Raw genomic sequence first — 16,428 nt, forward strand, 5'->3', positions numbered from 1 at the left:
GGAATGAGGGAGAGCTGGGAGAGAAAATGTGTTGTGAGGTTGAAGAGAGGGATCACTTAGGGCTTAATTTATAGTTGTATCCGAAAGAAGAAATGTGTTTTATTATTTTATTTTAATTTACTTATTTAATTTGCTTACGTTGAGGAGTTGACGCGTGAATATGGATGCATGGACTATTTTCAGGAGGGGAGGGGAGGGGGGTGATTCCCTTATTTGTTTTCTTTTTATGATTCACGGTGAATGTCAGGTCTATGGATGGGTTTAGACTCTAATTCTTAGAAGAAGAGTAGTGTACGGATATATATTGTTCTGGGTATGTAAATTAACAGTAAGCACCAATATCCGCATAAATGTCCAGAACAATGTGATATAGTTTCGCATAACAGGTTAATCAAACTCAAAACGTGTTACCGTCTATGAAGCACGGGGACGGCATTTCCTTGACGTCTCCCGTACCAGTGCGTTTCCCGGACGGGGACAGTGTGGGGACGGCATGGGGACGTTTCCGAAACGTTTCAGAGAGGTGGGGACGGCAAAGGTTTTTGGAGACGGTGAAGTTTAGATTATGGAAACGTTTCCGAAACGTTTCTCGTGTAAACTCAGTATCATTTTCTAGAAGATTAGTTATTTACTTTTTTATGTCTTTCATGTGTGTATTAGATCATAGCTTATTTACGTAGGTGTGTTGTTTCAACTTTCATGTGTGTATTAGATCATAGCTTATTTACGTAGGTGTGTTGTTTCAACTTTCATGTGTGTATTTAGATCATTGCTTATCCTGCGAATCATAGCTTATTTACGTATGTGTGTTGTTTCATGTTTTCCTATAATCATAGTTAGGTATGTGTGTTGTTTCAAGTTTGTATATGCTTTTTCAAGTTTCATGCTTCTCAACTTATTATCTGGTTTTATATTTATTGGATTTTATATTTATGAACACACATATATATATATATATATATATATATATATATATATATATATATGTGTGTGTGTTATAGACGTTTCCATGCCGTCCCCGTGTCCATGAATTTTAAATTTAGCCGTTTCCCGTCCCCGTATCTGTTTCCGTATCCGTCCCGGTGCAACATAGGTTACCGTTCTAAGTCTATTAGGTTCCATACGAGTTTAATACTTTCGTGTTTTGTATTATGTGCATGTATTAGGTGCATAAGCAATTAAGCATAGTAATAAACTGAAATGAAAATAAAATAGTGAAACTCTTATCCAGAAAAAGATTGATCGATTGATATCTTTCTGTTGCATTAACTATTAAGCCACGCGCAAATTTCCTTTACATAATAATGTAATGTCTATTGATTAATAGTTTGAAGTATTGCTTGTGGTATATGTTGTAAAGTAGTATCTGATACTGAAACTCGTGAAAACAACTGTGATGTAGATAGGCTGTTCAACCAAGAGATTTCATATTACTTCTTGACTTATCAATTATGCGCATGCATTAAGTGTATTATATAATAATCAACTGAAATGAAAATATAATAATAATACTACACTTTTTTTAAAAGAGGATCGATTGTAATCTTTCTGTTGCATTAACTAATAAGCCATGCACAAACTTCCTTTACATTGATAATTTAATATATAATGATTGATAGTGTTAAATACACTAATTAATAATTACTAGCTGTAGGTATATGTTACAAAATATATGATACTCAAACTCGTGAAAACAATGTGTAATGTAGGTAGGCTGTTCAAACAAGAGATTTCATATTACTAACTTGCCTTAGTTCGGGCAATTACGAAGAAGAGCAATACGTTCTAGATGATTTCAGCTCGAATATTGTTTTTTTTTTTTTGCCTTTTCGGGATTGCACATGTGTTTACCGTATCTGTCGAAAGTCTCGGTAACCATTCGTGTTGACTAACGTATAATTTAGGTGGGTATAAAAGCCAAATTGGAGAATGTCTGATTATAGGTTTACACGAAGCTCCACATTCTTTTATACGTATATATCATATTAACATTTCTGAAACCAGATTTTGAAAAACCTTCTTAAACCATTTCATTTTTTTTGTCAACAATATTAACAATTTGTTCCGACCACCACATCTAACTGTTACTGTTGTAGTGTCTTATATGCATTCTGTGGCCCATATCTTTGAATTCTGAATGTAAGAGTGAAAGGTTACGGTGTAAATTCATAACTCTCATCATTGTTTTGTCTACTCATTCTTTACTACAAATTCATCATTCACGGCCTGAAAGTTTCCATATCTTTCCAAACTCCATCCAAGTAACACCACTATCCTTCATGGACCACATGGAAGAACCGAACCAGTTATTTGATCTTTCTATCTTCTACGTCATTTTTTCCTTTAGAAAAAAGTGTCTTACAAAAATATTTTTTATGCTTCTTATAATTTTTTATTATTTAATAATAATATACTGTAAATTTCAAAAATAGTTAAATTTATTGAATTAATAATAGTTAAATTTCATTACAATCAAATAATCACAAAATATCCAAATAGAGTATTTGTGGTGTTTCACTTCTTCTCATTTGCGAAATGATTTCAGTTCATTTGGTGGACAGAGTTCTGGTACAATACAAGATTCGTAATTCGTGGTTCGAGACTCTGTTTTCTGAATTTGAAGTCGTATCATCAATCGTCTATCACTAAGATTGTGCCAAAAACTCTTGGCTCGCAATTATTGTCCTTTTGGCGCTCAAAAAAATTGAGAATGCGGCACGTCGATTATAGTTACCTCCAGACTCTCGTATTCACCCGGTTTTACATGTCTTCCAATTGAAACCACTGTTAAGAAAGATGACATTGTCAACCCGTTACTGGTGGTGTTGTCTTGAGATGATGAGTTTGTTATGATAAGGAGGGCCGTTGGAGGTTTTGGTACATTGGTTGGGATTACCTGTTCATGAGGATAAATGGGTTCGCATGAGTTAATTAGTGCAACAATTTACAAACGCTGAGTTTGAGGACAAGCTCGTTCTTTTCAACGGGGTATCGATAGACATCTAAGAAGCGGCGGATCTACAAAATATTTGAGTAGATGCAAAATTAATTATTAATAAATATTTTTATTTAATAATATTACAAATATCTATTTTTTATTTTTCAATAAAAGGAAAATTTAGAAGAAAATATAATAACAAAATAATATAACTAAAACTAATGAAGAACGAAAAGACTTCACTAACCGAATGGGAAAAATGGAATTCAAAATATTTTCAAACAAAAATTTTTGAATGAAAAGAAATGAGGAACAAAAAATAGAACATGAGGAAAATAATGTAACATAACACTTGGCCACAAAAAGAACTCAGAAAAGTAAAGGAAAATAAGAAAAAAGGATACAAAGAACTAAATGAAGAAAAGAAAGCCTTCACTAGCATAAAGGAAAAACAAAATACTAAGATTCAAAAAAACTTCAAACAAAAGTTTTGGGATGAAAGAAATGAGGAACAAAAAAGAACATAGGAAATACGGAAACATAAGACGTGGCCAAAAAAATATTAGAAAAGTTAAGGAAAAATAAGAAAAACAAAAATACAAGCGAGAAAATGGGTTCGAACGCTGATCCAGTGGAGGCAATATAAGGGTTTTAACCAACTAAGCTATAGTTGACATACCTACTGTATTTCAATTCATTATAGATTTTACTGGGGGCAACTGCCCCCCTGTTGAGTAAAAGAGCTTATATACATTTTTGCTAACAGTAGGAGTTTTGAACCTTAGGCCTGTAATTTTCCCCCAAACCCAGAGTCAACCTTTAGATATTCTGATTCAAAGAATAACCTTCCGTTCCAAAGGTAGTTTGAACCCGAGGCATAAGGGAACCAATCCTCTTGCACTACTACTAGGCTACTAACACTTTGGTTATACCCCTTTACACTACCACTAGGCTACAAAAACATTGGTTCTTTAGTGTAAACTGAATTCCATTGACACTATGAGTCTGAAAGCAACCAATCGGAATTTAGGTTACGATTTCTAATCAGTGTTTGTATTTCACGTATATACAATTGTCGTGTTGAGATCTTATCCCAGAAGTTGAAGGCAGAACGATTGAAACGTACAAAATGTTTGTGGCCATGTTAAAACGCGGTGCCCAAGCAGCACAACATGATGAACCATAAGCTTACCCGTTGAACCTTTGAGACTCGAGGATTGTTGGATAAGGTTCTAATGCTGCCAAAGAAAGAGAAGGTAGCTCAAAGACTGAGAAGAAGGATTAAAGTAGAAAACGGCATGATAAGCATACGCAAAAGACACTACGCTCTTCCAAGGACAGACATGCACGGGACAAGTACAATCAGATATCTGCTCCTGAAGATAACATACAGTACCCGCAAAAACCAAGTCAAGTTTCTGATGAACTAAGAGCCAAAATACGTGCAATGTTAAGTTTCTTTTTAATTCATTGACTATGTTTTTTGTATCTACTATGATCGAGTTGACAATGTCGATAGGGTCTTTTGTTGTAAAATGGTCGATGAGCATCTAGAAGCATAAAAGATCATACATAAAAGCCGATGCCATTGTGTAAAGGACTGTCTCTTGAGATGCTTGGGAGTCGGGATGAAGTTAAGAGTGAGTTTGTCACTTTTGTTGACGTAAGAAAGAAACTCTACAAAAAGAAATTTATATTTTATTTATAATTGGTTGTGTCATTGTCATAGTGGCATTACTTGAAGGTTACCCTTATTGGACAGGAGCTTTACTTAGTTAGCCCTTCTTCTCGATTGAAAAGGCAAACCTCCCTTTTGGGTTCGAATCTCTTTTATAATTGTTTTTTTTTAACTCTTAAGTTTCATTGGTTGGTGCCTTGTTGGATTTTTTTCTTTCAATTGTAGACTATCTTTTCTGCTTTTCTATATTTTTTTACATAAAATACAGTGTCCACTCTTTGCATAGTTCTCAACTTCTAATGAGTGCTAAAGAATCTTTGAATTAAGAGTTTTCCTTCAAATCGATCAAAAGGAAAAAGATGACTAAAATATCTCGTTAGCAATAATCGTTTGTTTTGATATTCAAACTCTTAAAGTGAAATTATAAAGTTGATGTTGACGTAGTATTAGTATTACTAAAGTCCTACTTTTAGGTTTCCAAGAAAATTGCAACGGAAAAAACATGCACCAAACTAACAATAGACGTGAAAATTAGCAGAATATGTATAAAGAGTATAAAACAAAAGAACATCTCTTGAGGAAACCTTGCTAATAACGCTACAAAAAAAAACACAGCGTGATTTTACTTCTCACTTTTTTTTTTTTTTTTGACAAAGCGCTTTCTTACTTCTCACTTTTTCACTTCACGCTTTCTTTAGATCCCAATCACATGTATGAAGCCGCGTTTGTTTTAGCCGTCCATTCCCCTAAAGCCAAAAAACAAAGTTTGCAATTATTAATCAAGATCTAGCTAATTCCAATATTTAATTTCAATCTTGTAGATGGTTAAATAAATAAAAAGAGGATAACAAACGATCTGAATCCAACTGTATTCTCTAAGCAAAGTGGAGATGCGAATAAATTTTTCCAACACCTTCTTCTTTCTTTTAAAACCTTTTTCCTTATAGAATCTTCTTACATAACCCCCAGCTTGCATTCCAATTAAAGACATTTCATATGATACAGCTGCATATTCGCATTTCAGTGCTTTCACACCGTTATTACCGCCATTTAAACTTTACAGCAGCAATTAAATCATTTCTTTTAAATGAATTACATCGGAACGTTTGATGCAGCTAATCAGAATAAATGTAGTCATAATTGTGATAAATTCGAAATAAAATTTTAAATTAAGAAATTATATAATAAATTAAACCAATCAAAATTGCAAGGAATGATAACTGGTTTTGTAAATTGTTTTAAAATTGAAGAATATATATAGCTACAAAAACTATTTTATTGTACATCAAAAAAGTTGCAGAACAAATTAATTGAACTCAATTTGAGTAATGAATAAACGCCCCAGCAAATGAACTCTGACTTGAGCCTTTTTACTTTTCTCAACAGTAGACTAATTTCCACGCTAATCCCGCAATTAGCTTGCGCTTTCGCCACGTGGCCGCATCTTTAACTTCTTGTTGTCTAAAATAATTAGGGCTTCGCTGCGCATTTGTTTTAGCCTTATTGGTGGATCAAAATCACGGCGCCGTCCACTCTGGCGTCATGCCGTCAAAGCTGTCATCAGCCAATACTTTCCTGCCACGTTTTCTTCCCCAAATAGCCTCCGCCACACAAAATGTTGAGAAATACTCCATTTTTTTTCATAATAACTGTCATTCTGTATTTTCTCTTGTTACACAAAAAGTGACTTTAAATTTTTAAAGCAAATAATATTTATTTTCAACTGAAAATTAACTGCAAACTGAATTGATTTTATAAATAATTTTACTTATATCAAATACTATTGGTCAAATAGATGTAACTAATAACAATTTAAATACATTTAATTATTTTTTAATTTATATGAAAAATATCAAAATAACACTTATTTAAAAATGGAGGGAGTAGTAATTAGTAAATAAAATGCCACAACGTATATATGTATAATATACGCTTTCTTGGTAAAAATGTGTGTATAATCTATGTTGGTAATAAGAAAGTTATAGGGTCCACTATAATTTTGAAATGTTACAGGGGGTTGGCTGGTTTGTTATATGTTAAAAGGCGAGCAGAACAATGGTACTAGTGATTTAATATAATCATGATTTGGATATATGATAGCGTATGCATTAGGAGAAGTGTTGGTAACAATTCATCTTGAAGGAGTATTGTTAAAGGATAAGGTCTTGGGTTCGAGGGACGCTAAGCACACCAACAACCTAATTATAGAATCAAAGAGAATTTATAATGGAAGGGTTAGGGTTCAGTTCCATACAGGACTGTGAGCCGAATTCCGAATAAGCGGGATGTGTTGTCACACTATCACCATGTATAAAATGACAGACATATATGAATATATGATATGATCAAACAGCTAGAGCATTATTTCTCACTATAAAATACATGATTATGGAAAGAGATTATATATATTTCATGAATCCCCCATTAATGAATATTTTAAACTAATTTAATAAATGTTGTTTGAATTTACTAAAAGATTACTTCCTAAAGATACAAATTTAAAGTATATAATCCATTTAGCAAACAAATGTCATAACTCACTTGATCTTATATGCAATGCATACATCACGTATCTAAAATATGGATATGTTATCTTTTTGGGTTTTTGTTACTTTTCCCAGTACCATATATACCAAATTTATCAATCATCAATTTCTTATCACAAAATTTACAACATTAAAAAGTTTATATTTAATGGTGTATCTGATGGATAATAACTTATTGAAACTGTGATGGGCAATTATCCATTTCAATTTTTCTTTTCGTTTTGTACTTTTGTGCTTGAATTATGTGCCATTCTACCAACCAAAACAGTTTAAAATTTCTTCAAAAAGACCAACGTAAATGGAACGTGATTTGGATCTTTGTTATCTAATGTTTGCTAATATATTCAAGAACATGATGAAGTCATGGTTCCTTGATGGGAGAACTAATTACCAATGATCAAGTCATATTTTATTCCTTTTTTAACATAATCTCATATTGAACTCCAACTTAAACGGCGGTATCAGATCTAAGATAGTAATAATCTAAAATTAAAAAGTGGAAGATAAGGTAAAGTTTTGGTGCTTAATAATTGGAAGAATAAAAACTAAAAGAAAGTAATTAATCGCTGTTCAGACTTTGAATTAAGACACCAACTAAAACCCCATGCCAAAGTCATATACATTCACACATACATACGAATACCATACATGAGTTGTGTTGTTTTGTGTGAGTGTGTATATATAAACAATCACATCATAACTCTTTGCTTAAACATTTAAAACCTCTCTCTCTCTCTCTCTCTCTCTCTCTCTCTCTCTCTCTCTCTCTCTCTCTCTACAAGTTTCCTTCTCTATCCATCACCTCTGTTTTTTCTTGCTCTGCTCTAATGGAGGAACAAAACTGGATAAGAGGACCAATCATAGGCCGGGGCTCAACCGCCACCGTCTCACTAGCAATCACAAACTCCGGTGAATTCTTCGCCGTCAAATCCACAGAGCTTTCTTCATCGGCGGTTTTGCAGAGAGAACAAACGATCTTGTCTAGTTTGAACTCTCCTTACGTAGTAAACTACATTGGTTCCAATACAACGACGGAGAACAACAAACTGATGTATAACCTCTTGATGGAATACGTTCCCGGCGGGAGTATTCACGATTTGATCAAGAACTCGGGCGGGAAGTTGCCGGAGCCGGAGATTAGATTCTACACGCGACAGATTCTTAAGGGGTTAATGTATCTTCACGGTCGAGGGATCGTTCACTGCGATTTGAAGAGCGATAATGTTATGATCGGAGAGGAAACAGCGAAGATCGCCGATTTGGGCTGCGCAAAAATGGCGGGAAACGGGAGTTTGGAGTTTTCCGGTACACCGGCGTTTATGTCGCCGGAGGTGGCGCGTGGTGAAGAGCAGGGGTTTCCGGCTGATGTGTGGGCTTTGGGGTGTGTGGTGATAGAGATGGCTACGGGTTCGAGTCCTTGGCCGGAGCTAAACGACGTCGTTGCCGCGATTTACAAGATTGGGTTCACCGGAGAGTCGCCGGAGGTTCCGGAGGTTTTGTCGGAGAAAGGGAAAGACTTTTTGAGGAAGTGTCTGGTAAGAGATCCGAAACAGAGATGGACGGCTGAAGAGTTGCTTCAACATCCGTTTTTGGAGGAAGAAGACCAATCTCAAACTCAGTTTGGTTCTTGTCTGAAGAATTATTCTCCTAGTACTGTGTTGGATCAAGGTTTCTGGAATTCATGTGAAACCTCGAGAAGTCGGTTCATTCAAGCGGACTCTTCGAGTTTATGGGAGTCTTCAGCGACTGACCGAATCAAGAAACTCGTCGGAGATGAGAATCCCGGCGAAACTACGGCGGAGGATGGTTGGATTGAAGTTAGAGGCAACGGAGAGATAGAGAAAAGTAATGAAGACGATAACGAAGATGTGGATTGCGTTGAAGCAACGTCATCGGAGGAAGAAGAAGTGGGAGGATTTGAGGATTGGATCTTGGATCAAGAAGACAGCTTGTTCTTGGAATATTCTTCTACTGAGAACAACATTTTTTATTTTTACTCTAATGACCTCTTTCATGAGGATAATATAATTCTTTATTATGATCATCTTGAAGATGGTTTTGTACACAAGGATGAAACATTTGTTGATGATAATACTAAGAATCATTTCTTTAATCACATTACAATGATTATACAAGTTAGCATATCTAAATCGATACCATTTGATAGTTACACCGAAAGCTAGACTTGCAATTTTGTAGATAGTAAAAATGTTCTGTATATGTGTTTAGAACATAGGCGAGATTGCCCAAAAAAAACATAGGCGAACACTTATGACTTGTCATCGCTTATTGACTACTCATTTGTTGCATGATTTGGTTTCACATTGAGCTCTCTTTACATAGCCAAGTAGATTATAATTTTAGAAATGCAACTACAAGATGATTTCATACTACTAAACATTACGGTTTGTGTTTAGAAATTAACATTATGTTGGTGGGTATAGTTTTGATTTTCTGGACAGAGACCAAATAGTTGTTAAAAATGAAGGAGCAGATGATGCAGTTAACCTATATATTAACAACTATAATAGCGAGTTACAAAATGGACGAGCACATGATGCAGTTAACCTTTGATTATGTTCAGATGTACAAATTGTTCTAAGAAGTAAAAATAAATGATAAAGATATAGGTATTCTCTGTTAACTTAAAAATAGAAGTAAATAGATGTAAAGGTACTAGACAATTTGGAAGCTCCCAGTAATTAGTATGTGTATAACTTCTAAGGTTTATAGAAATAATTATATGATAATTTACCGTACTTGTAATCTTTTGAGATTTTTAAGTTTTGAAAGGTTAGGTGATGGTAAGTGGTTACTGGTGGTGGTATAACACAGGGGAAAGTCGTCGTCGGGTTGATATGTTTCTGCCTTCTGGTGAGGAATTTAAGTACGGAAACCACTCTTCATAATGAATTGGACTTTATGCTAAGTCAAATTATTTTAGTTGGTCTAACATTTATCTATTATTTTCATAGTATTTTAATATTATTTTTGTGTTTACCAAAACCACAACGGAGTTCCATTCAAATGCGAAAGCATAAGACTTTTCTGGGGTCTCTAACCAAAGTTGGCGTTTACTTTCTACACAGTACACACTAATCAAAGTCTGGTATTTCTTGACCAGGTTCATTCAGGTTGACTTTAATTTCGGTCCTCTATATATGCGATGCCTTTCATTTGTTAAAAGATCAAAACAACCAAAGTCGTCTAAAGTCAGCTTTTTCTGATTTAATTTATAAGTTCGAAAAAGCAATTTGTTGTTTCATAACTTGTCTTTTAGTTAAATAAGGTTTACACAGTTTTTAAACCAATATTTTCAGTAATTATAATAATGTATTGACTAACTGAAAACTATTAATTCAACATTGTTAATCTGATTTAAAATATATTGCTTAAAAAATGTGGATGCCTAGATGTAAGTCTGTTTTGACAGAAAACATTTTGCTATCTTGATTTTTAAATCAAAAGATAGAACTGAAAAGTAGTCACACATTCGAATTTCGATGCCTAAAGAAAAGTAGGTCTAAGTATCCCACTTAATGTCCAAAAGGTTGATGGTGAGGTGGTGATGAAAGGATGACTCTATGTCGATGACAAAATGATCTCATGCATCGAAGTCAAGAAAAACCATATAAAACGTTTTATTGTAAAAAGGTTTGGTAACAATTACTTATTAACTATCAGTATCACACAAGTAATCAAACAAGCTTATGAATGATAAGTTACGTATACGGTATACCTTTTTTTTTTAACATCAATGATAACGTTGATAAGTTACATATTGCCATAATTCGCCCAACTGACCAAATGATATTGTAATTGCTACTATTTCATATTGGTTAAGCTAGCTGGATTTGTATGTAATTTTATCAACGTATTGTTAAATTTATATGATTAGTTTTCTTTTCAACACGATATTCACATCACCGTTGTAGAGTTACTATAGGATTCATGATTAGGTTAGATTTGATCCAATGTATCTGATTCGAATTTGAAGAGAGTATCATCAGTTGCTTAATCATAGAAACACTTTTAACTTTCACCGTTTCCTTGAAGCTTTGGCCTTTGGGCAGATACATATTTACAGTTGCAAACACATTCAACGAAAGGCATATATATCCCCTAATGTTCATGACTTCTTACTTTCTCAAATTCATTGAAAAATCTCTATATTACAGAAGACACCAATAGTTTTTTTCAGAACAATTTGGAGTCATTGTAAATGACATATATATAATTAAAAAGGTTGACTTTAGAAAAAGGTGGAAGTGTTCTCGTTGGCACACACTCACTACACCATAACTCATCTTTAGCCATCTTTAATCTAAAAATAGTAAAATACTATTGCTCATTTTCATGTATTCCACTAGGATTGCATGGGCTTATAGAGCCTTATCCATTTCAACAACTCGATTACCTTTTTCTTTGCATATTATTATTATATGAACATAAGTTAATACTTCCAAAAGAGAAAGGCAAGTTTTCTTTCTTGTGTTGCTATATTTAACTTATATGTATCAATATGCTACCTCATTGGCTCACACGCAAGACTCCAACGAACCGTTATTGGTACAAGTGTGTTTGGTTTAACGAAATATCTTAATATCTTAATAGTAATGGCTTATGATGCAAGTCTGGTGAAGAGGACCATTCCGAGTAGCCAAATGAGTTATGTAAACGTCCTAAATTCAAGTGGTAGCACTGATAACTAGATGATTTGATCTATATTGTCTCTTTGAATTTATCATAGACACAAAAATACTTGAGCGTCTAGATCGGTTTCAAGAATGCTGAGTATTAATGCCTCAAAAAAATAAAAGAATGCTGACGATTATTTCTAAGCTCGGTTGCCTTCAGGTGATCATTCATATATATGAGACTTAAGTTCCGATACTGTAAAGAAAGCGTAAGCGACAGACGAATGTTAAATTCAAAATTAATTGATGATCAAAGCCGATTCATCCCCAATCAATATACTTAACGTCCAAAAAACATATCGTGAATTTTGCACCACTTAATAAAGAATCTCTATGGATCGATGATGACAATGTTAATGATATAGAGTGAAGTCTTAAAGATCAAATGCATGTAACCGAAGCCTCTCGACATTACAAGCTGAGATGAAAAGATTATTATGGGCAACATACATAATCATGTGTAGCGTTCTTTTCTTCCATACAGATCAGACACAGATATGTTTTTTGAAAAATATATTTCAGTTTGATTATAACTTGATCTAGTGATACGGGTAGCTGACAAAAAAAAATCTCTATGGAAGTGAAAATCCCAATAAAAATCAATGTCATTATTTTAGTCAAAATTGTAACATTTTGTTCAAACTGTATATAAAATAAATAAACTCAATACACCGAGGCTTTCCCAGCCCAGTAGAAACTCGAAAAAGTAGTTCAGTTTTTTTTTTCCTCAGATAGCAAATCTGTAAAGGAAACAAAGACCAAGAGACTTGTGATCTCATCTGTCTTCCCAGAATCTTTCTGTCATCATATGTCGAGAAGAAGCCTCTGAGGATCTTCCACAACATCCTTAATACGGCGCAAGAAATACACAGCCTCTCTCCCATCAATCAGCCTATGATCATACGTCAGCGCCACATACATCATCGGCCTCGGTACAACAATTCCTCCCACAACCATTGGTCGTTGCACGATTGAATGCATTCCAAGTATAGCAGACTACACAATGACATTTTTGCGTTAGTAAAGGGAACAAAAGAACCGTTTCTTTGTTCGGTTTCAAGTATGGCGAGAGGATCAAACCGAACCTGAGGAGGGTTGATGATAGGAGTGCTTATGAGACTTCCATAGACACCACCGTTAGATACAGTGAATGATCCTCCAGCCATCTCGTCGATTGATATGGTTCCTTCATTAGCCTTCTTGGCTAGAGAGTTTATCGTTTTCTCAATGTCAGCAAAGTTCATCTGGTCAGCACCTCTGATGACTGGAACCACAAGACCCTGGACATAGAAACAAAAGAATCAATCACTCCAAAACCTTAAAGATGGTATTATATAATTCGATCTAAGAGCGGACACAGACCTTAGAGGTACCAACGGCAATACTGATATCTACGTAGTCTCTGTAAATGATGTCATCTCCATCGATAACTGCATTTACCACTGGTTGGTGCTGGAGGGCACTAACAGCAGCCTGAAACAAAAACAGTTGATGAAGGTTACTTTGTCTGTGGAGTTTTGATAAGTCAATTAGTTCAGGAAGAAACTTTTCAAGCGTACTTTGATGAACCCAGACATAAGCCCCAACTTCACTCCGTGCTTCTCAAAGAATGCATCCTTGTATTGAGACCGGAGCTTCATCAGATTAGTCCTAAATGAGAAAGGAAACATAAGTTTGTGAAAACTAAAAGTTTGAATAATGATAAGAGAGATATGAACATTGGTTAACTCACATGTCAACTTCATTGAAAGTTGTAAGCAAGGCAAAAGTGTTTTGGGAGTCTTTCAACCTAGTTGCCACACGCTTGCGAAGTCTTGTCATAGGAACCTGCAATGTTGTAATTAGCTTTGGTCTCACAGGGAAAAGGAACAGATATCTAAATGACAGAGTTTGCATACCCGTCTTTCCCTATCCTTAGGAGGAAGCTGCGGCTCTTTAGCTGACTGTTTAGTCGGCGGTGGAGGTGATGGTGCCTTGGGCTTCTCCGCAACTTTAGTACTTTCAACTTTGGGCTCCTCAGCAGGAGGAGGAGAAGGCTTGGCAGCAAGTTTCTCTGCTGTCTTTTCTGAGGGAGCAACATGAGAGACGGCATCCGCAGACGTTGAAATGATAGCTACCTTGTTTCCTGGTTCTACAGTATCTCCTTCCTTGACAAGAAACTAAATAAAAGGATAAAAGAAATTAGGCATAGGAAGACACAGGAGAAGAACCACGGGAACAGTAAATGATACAAATATTCTACCTCTTGGATCACACCACTTGCTGGGCTAGCAATATCTATTGTCACCTGAAGCACAGAGATGAATCAAAGAGAAGTATTAGAAAAAGAAAAAAAATCTACAGATAGTAAGGCAAGTAATTGTTTTGATACCTTGTCGGTTTCAATTTGTGCAATAGCCTCATCAGCCTCTACTCTGTCACCAGGTTCTGCAAGAAGAAGTACCAACAATAGAAATATTAGATACATATGCTACATGCACGGAAAGAAACAAGAAGATGACACTGCAAAGAGAAGCATACTCTTGAGAAAGCTGGCGAGGGTTCCATCGGTGATTGATTCACCCATGTGAGGCACAACAGCTTCAACAACATCCCCTTCAATCACAATATACAAGAAAGTGCGTCAAAAATCCTAGAAATACATGTTACAGCAATAGCATAGACCCAAAAAACCCCAAACTGAGCCACACATTTCATAAAAATCGGAACCAAAATAAAATGAATATTGTCGGTTAGCTGAGCTGAGATGTATCATCTATACAAACACTGATAATGTAGTTCTAACGGGTCACTTAGCAAAGCTATTGTGTGTGGGTTCAAATTCAAAAGCAAGAGAAACAATAAAAATATCTCAGCTAGAGAAACCAACCATACCACTATCAGATGAAAAAGGCCTGACCCATCTTTGCAGGGTTGTGCCTCGGAAGCTGCTGGAAACAGTCCTACACACATCAATATAATATTGGTAAGGCTGAAAGTACAAGAAATGTAAGAGATTCTGATTATATCCATGAAGAAAAAAAAAACTGAGGTTCTTCCTAACCTGGAGCAGTCTGGACACCCTGCAGAACAAAGAAACACAAATACGAGAACAATTGTCAACTAAAAGAACCAAAATAAAATAATACATAATCACAATAACAAAAGGTTCTGTGATAAAAAAAAAAAAGAAAAACCTGGACAAGAACGATGATGGAAGCTACGAGCATGGCTTCCACGAGGCACCAGAGTCTGTTACAATACAAACAACACTTTAAAAAAATAAAATAGCTTGTCCATGGAAGAAGACACACAAAGGATCACAAATCTACAACTGGTTTAAGAAACCTCCTAAGAGGATGATGTTCACATGTATAGAGAGAGCTAAAATCAAATGATATGTAATAATAACAAGACAATCTGGATAAGAAACATTACATCTGTTGATGAAACAGAGTGAAAGCTTTGAGTAGACGCTGCAACGCGAGATGATTGCAGTGATTTTCCAAATCCCTGAAAGAGAGAAGAAGTATCATATTTCTGAAATGATCTAATCACAAAATATGGCACGGATCTTGATAAAAAAAAAAAAGGAAGACTAACCAAAGAAGAAGCAGAAGAGACTCTACTCGAAGCTCTCCTTATGACAGCACGCAGCATCATCGTACCAAATCTCTGTAATAATCAATTAGTTGTGCGGTGAGAGATTTTATTGTAATAATCGCACAAACAGACAAATCAAGAAACGAAATGGGAAACTTGTTTAATCCTAAGACAATACTTTCTCCAAATCAGAAACCAATCGTGACCAAATTTGATTAGATTCGTACTTTAACGCAAACACACAAAAGTAAAAATGAAACGCGAACTGGAGGCGAAAGAGGTTGGATTCTTACCAAAGAGCCCAGCGATAAGCTTAAGCGCCGAATGAGAAAGTTTAGGGTTGCAGAATTGATTGATCGAAGGAGAGAGATGAGTGGGGAAAAGCGTATGACTTTTCTGAGCTTTTGAGCAAGTCGCTAGAATATGGCAACTTCACAGGATTCTTACACGTGTCGAAGCTTCCTTTTTCTGACCAAATGAATATATTCACGTAAAATCAAATATATTGGAGCAGTAAATGTGCAGTGTGAACAGAGTGAAAGCTTGAAAAACGCCCCGTTTCAGTAACTAAAATGGGCCCAAAACTCATATCACCTAAACCAATTGCTTATTCACACGTGGAAGCTTTAAAACGCCGCCGTTTGATTAACTGAAAGCCTGTCCATGAGGCTTGAGCAAGGTAGATACTCAAAATTTCAGAATTTTTTTTTAAAAGGTTTATAAATATAAATATTATCTACCATATATTAATTAAACTTTTATTCATAAAATATGGATGTATAATTTACTCTTATATGATTTATATTAATCCTTTTTAGTTATAATTTATATAACGGGCATGTCTCACAAATAGAATGGGTGTGGATGCAGTATTTTTTGTCTGCTGAGATTATGCATGTCAAATTTTGTGGACCGGAAGAAGTTTCAGTCTGCTGTGGAACATGTCAGGTCAAATAGAGCAGGTCTGACCTGCTTCCCAAGACTAGC

At 35.1% G+C, this 16,428-nt stretch overlaps 2 protein-coding genes across 2 annotated transcripts; one reads left to right on the forward strand and one right to left on the reverse strand.

Annotated features, from left to right (window-relative positions):
• Positions 1–23: 23 nt before the first annotated feature.
• Positions 24–12,615, forward strand: LOC103857216 (mitogen-activated protein kinase kinase kinase 18-like). Its single transcript, XM_033287707.1, has 2 exons — positions 24–406; positions 1,094–12,615. The coding sequence occupies exon 2, from the start codon at positions 7,990–7,992 to the stop codon at positions 9,343–9,345; it is 1,356 nt and encodes a 451-aa protein (XP_033143598.1). The 5' UTR covers positions 24–406; positions 1,094–7,989; the 3' UTR covers positions 9,346–12,615.
• Positions 12,441–15,924, reverse strand: LOC103857007 (dihydrolipoyllysine-residue succinyltransferase component of 2-oxoglutarate dehydrogenase complex 1, mitochondrial). The gene is made up of 15 exons (XM_009134156.3): positions 15,735–15,924; positions 15,442–15,513; positions 15,277–15,351; positions 15,036–15,090; positions 14,903–14,921; positions 14,734–14,801; positions 14,380–14,454; positions 14,231–14,286; positions 14,102–14,146; positions 13,758–14,018; positions 13,592–13,686; positions 13,419–13,509; positions 13,222–13,332; positions 12,945–13,139; positions 12,441–12,855 (listed from the first exon to the last, which is right to left on the reverse strand). Exons 2-15 carry the CDS (start codon positions 15,499–15,501, stop codon positions 12,664–12,666), a joined length of 1,398 nt encoding a protein of 465 aa, XP_009132404.2. The 5' UTR covers positions 15,502–15,513; positions 15,735–15,924; the 3' UTR covers positions 12,441–12,663.
• Between the last annotated feature and the right edge of the window lie 504 nt (positions 15,925–16,428).

The sequence above is a fragment of the Brassica rapa genome, chromosome A03, assembly GCF_000309985.2.
Source record: "Brassica rapa cultivar Chiifu-401-42 chromosome A03, CAAS_Brap_v3.01, whole genome shotgun sequence".
NCBI classification, from domain to species: Eukaryota; Viridiplantae; Streptophyta; class Magnoliopsida; order Brassicales; family Brassicaceae; genus Brassica; species Brassica rapa.

Excerpts from the sequence above, each read along its gene's own strand:
- LOC103857216 (XM_033287707.1), top strand. The coding sequence starts at position 7,990 with ATGGAGGAACAAAACTGGATAAGAGGACCAATCATAGGCCGGGGCTCA.
- LOC103857007 (XM_009134156.3), bottom strand. The coding sequence starts at position 15,501 with ATGATGCTGCGTGCTGTCATAAGGAGAGCTTCGAGTAGAGTCTCTTCT. Across the intron at positions 13,510-13,591 it reads ACTTTCAATGAAGTTGACAT|GACTAATCTGATGAAGCTCC; the intron begins GTGAGTTAACCA and ends TTTCTCATTTAG. Across the intron at positions 12,856-12,944 it reads CTATCATCAACCCTCCTCAG|TCTGCTATACTTGGAATGCA; the intron begins GTTCGGTTTGAT and ends GTCATTGTGTAG.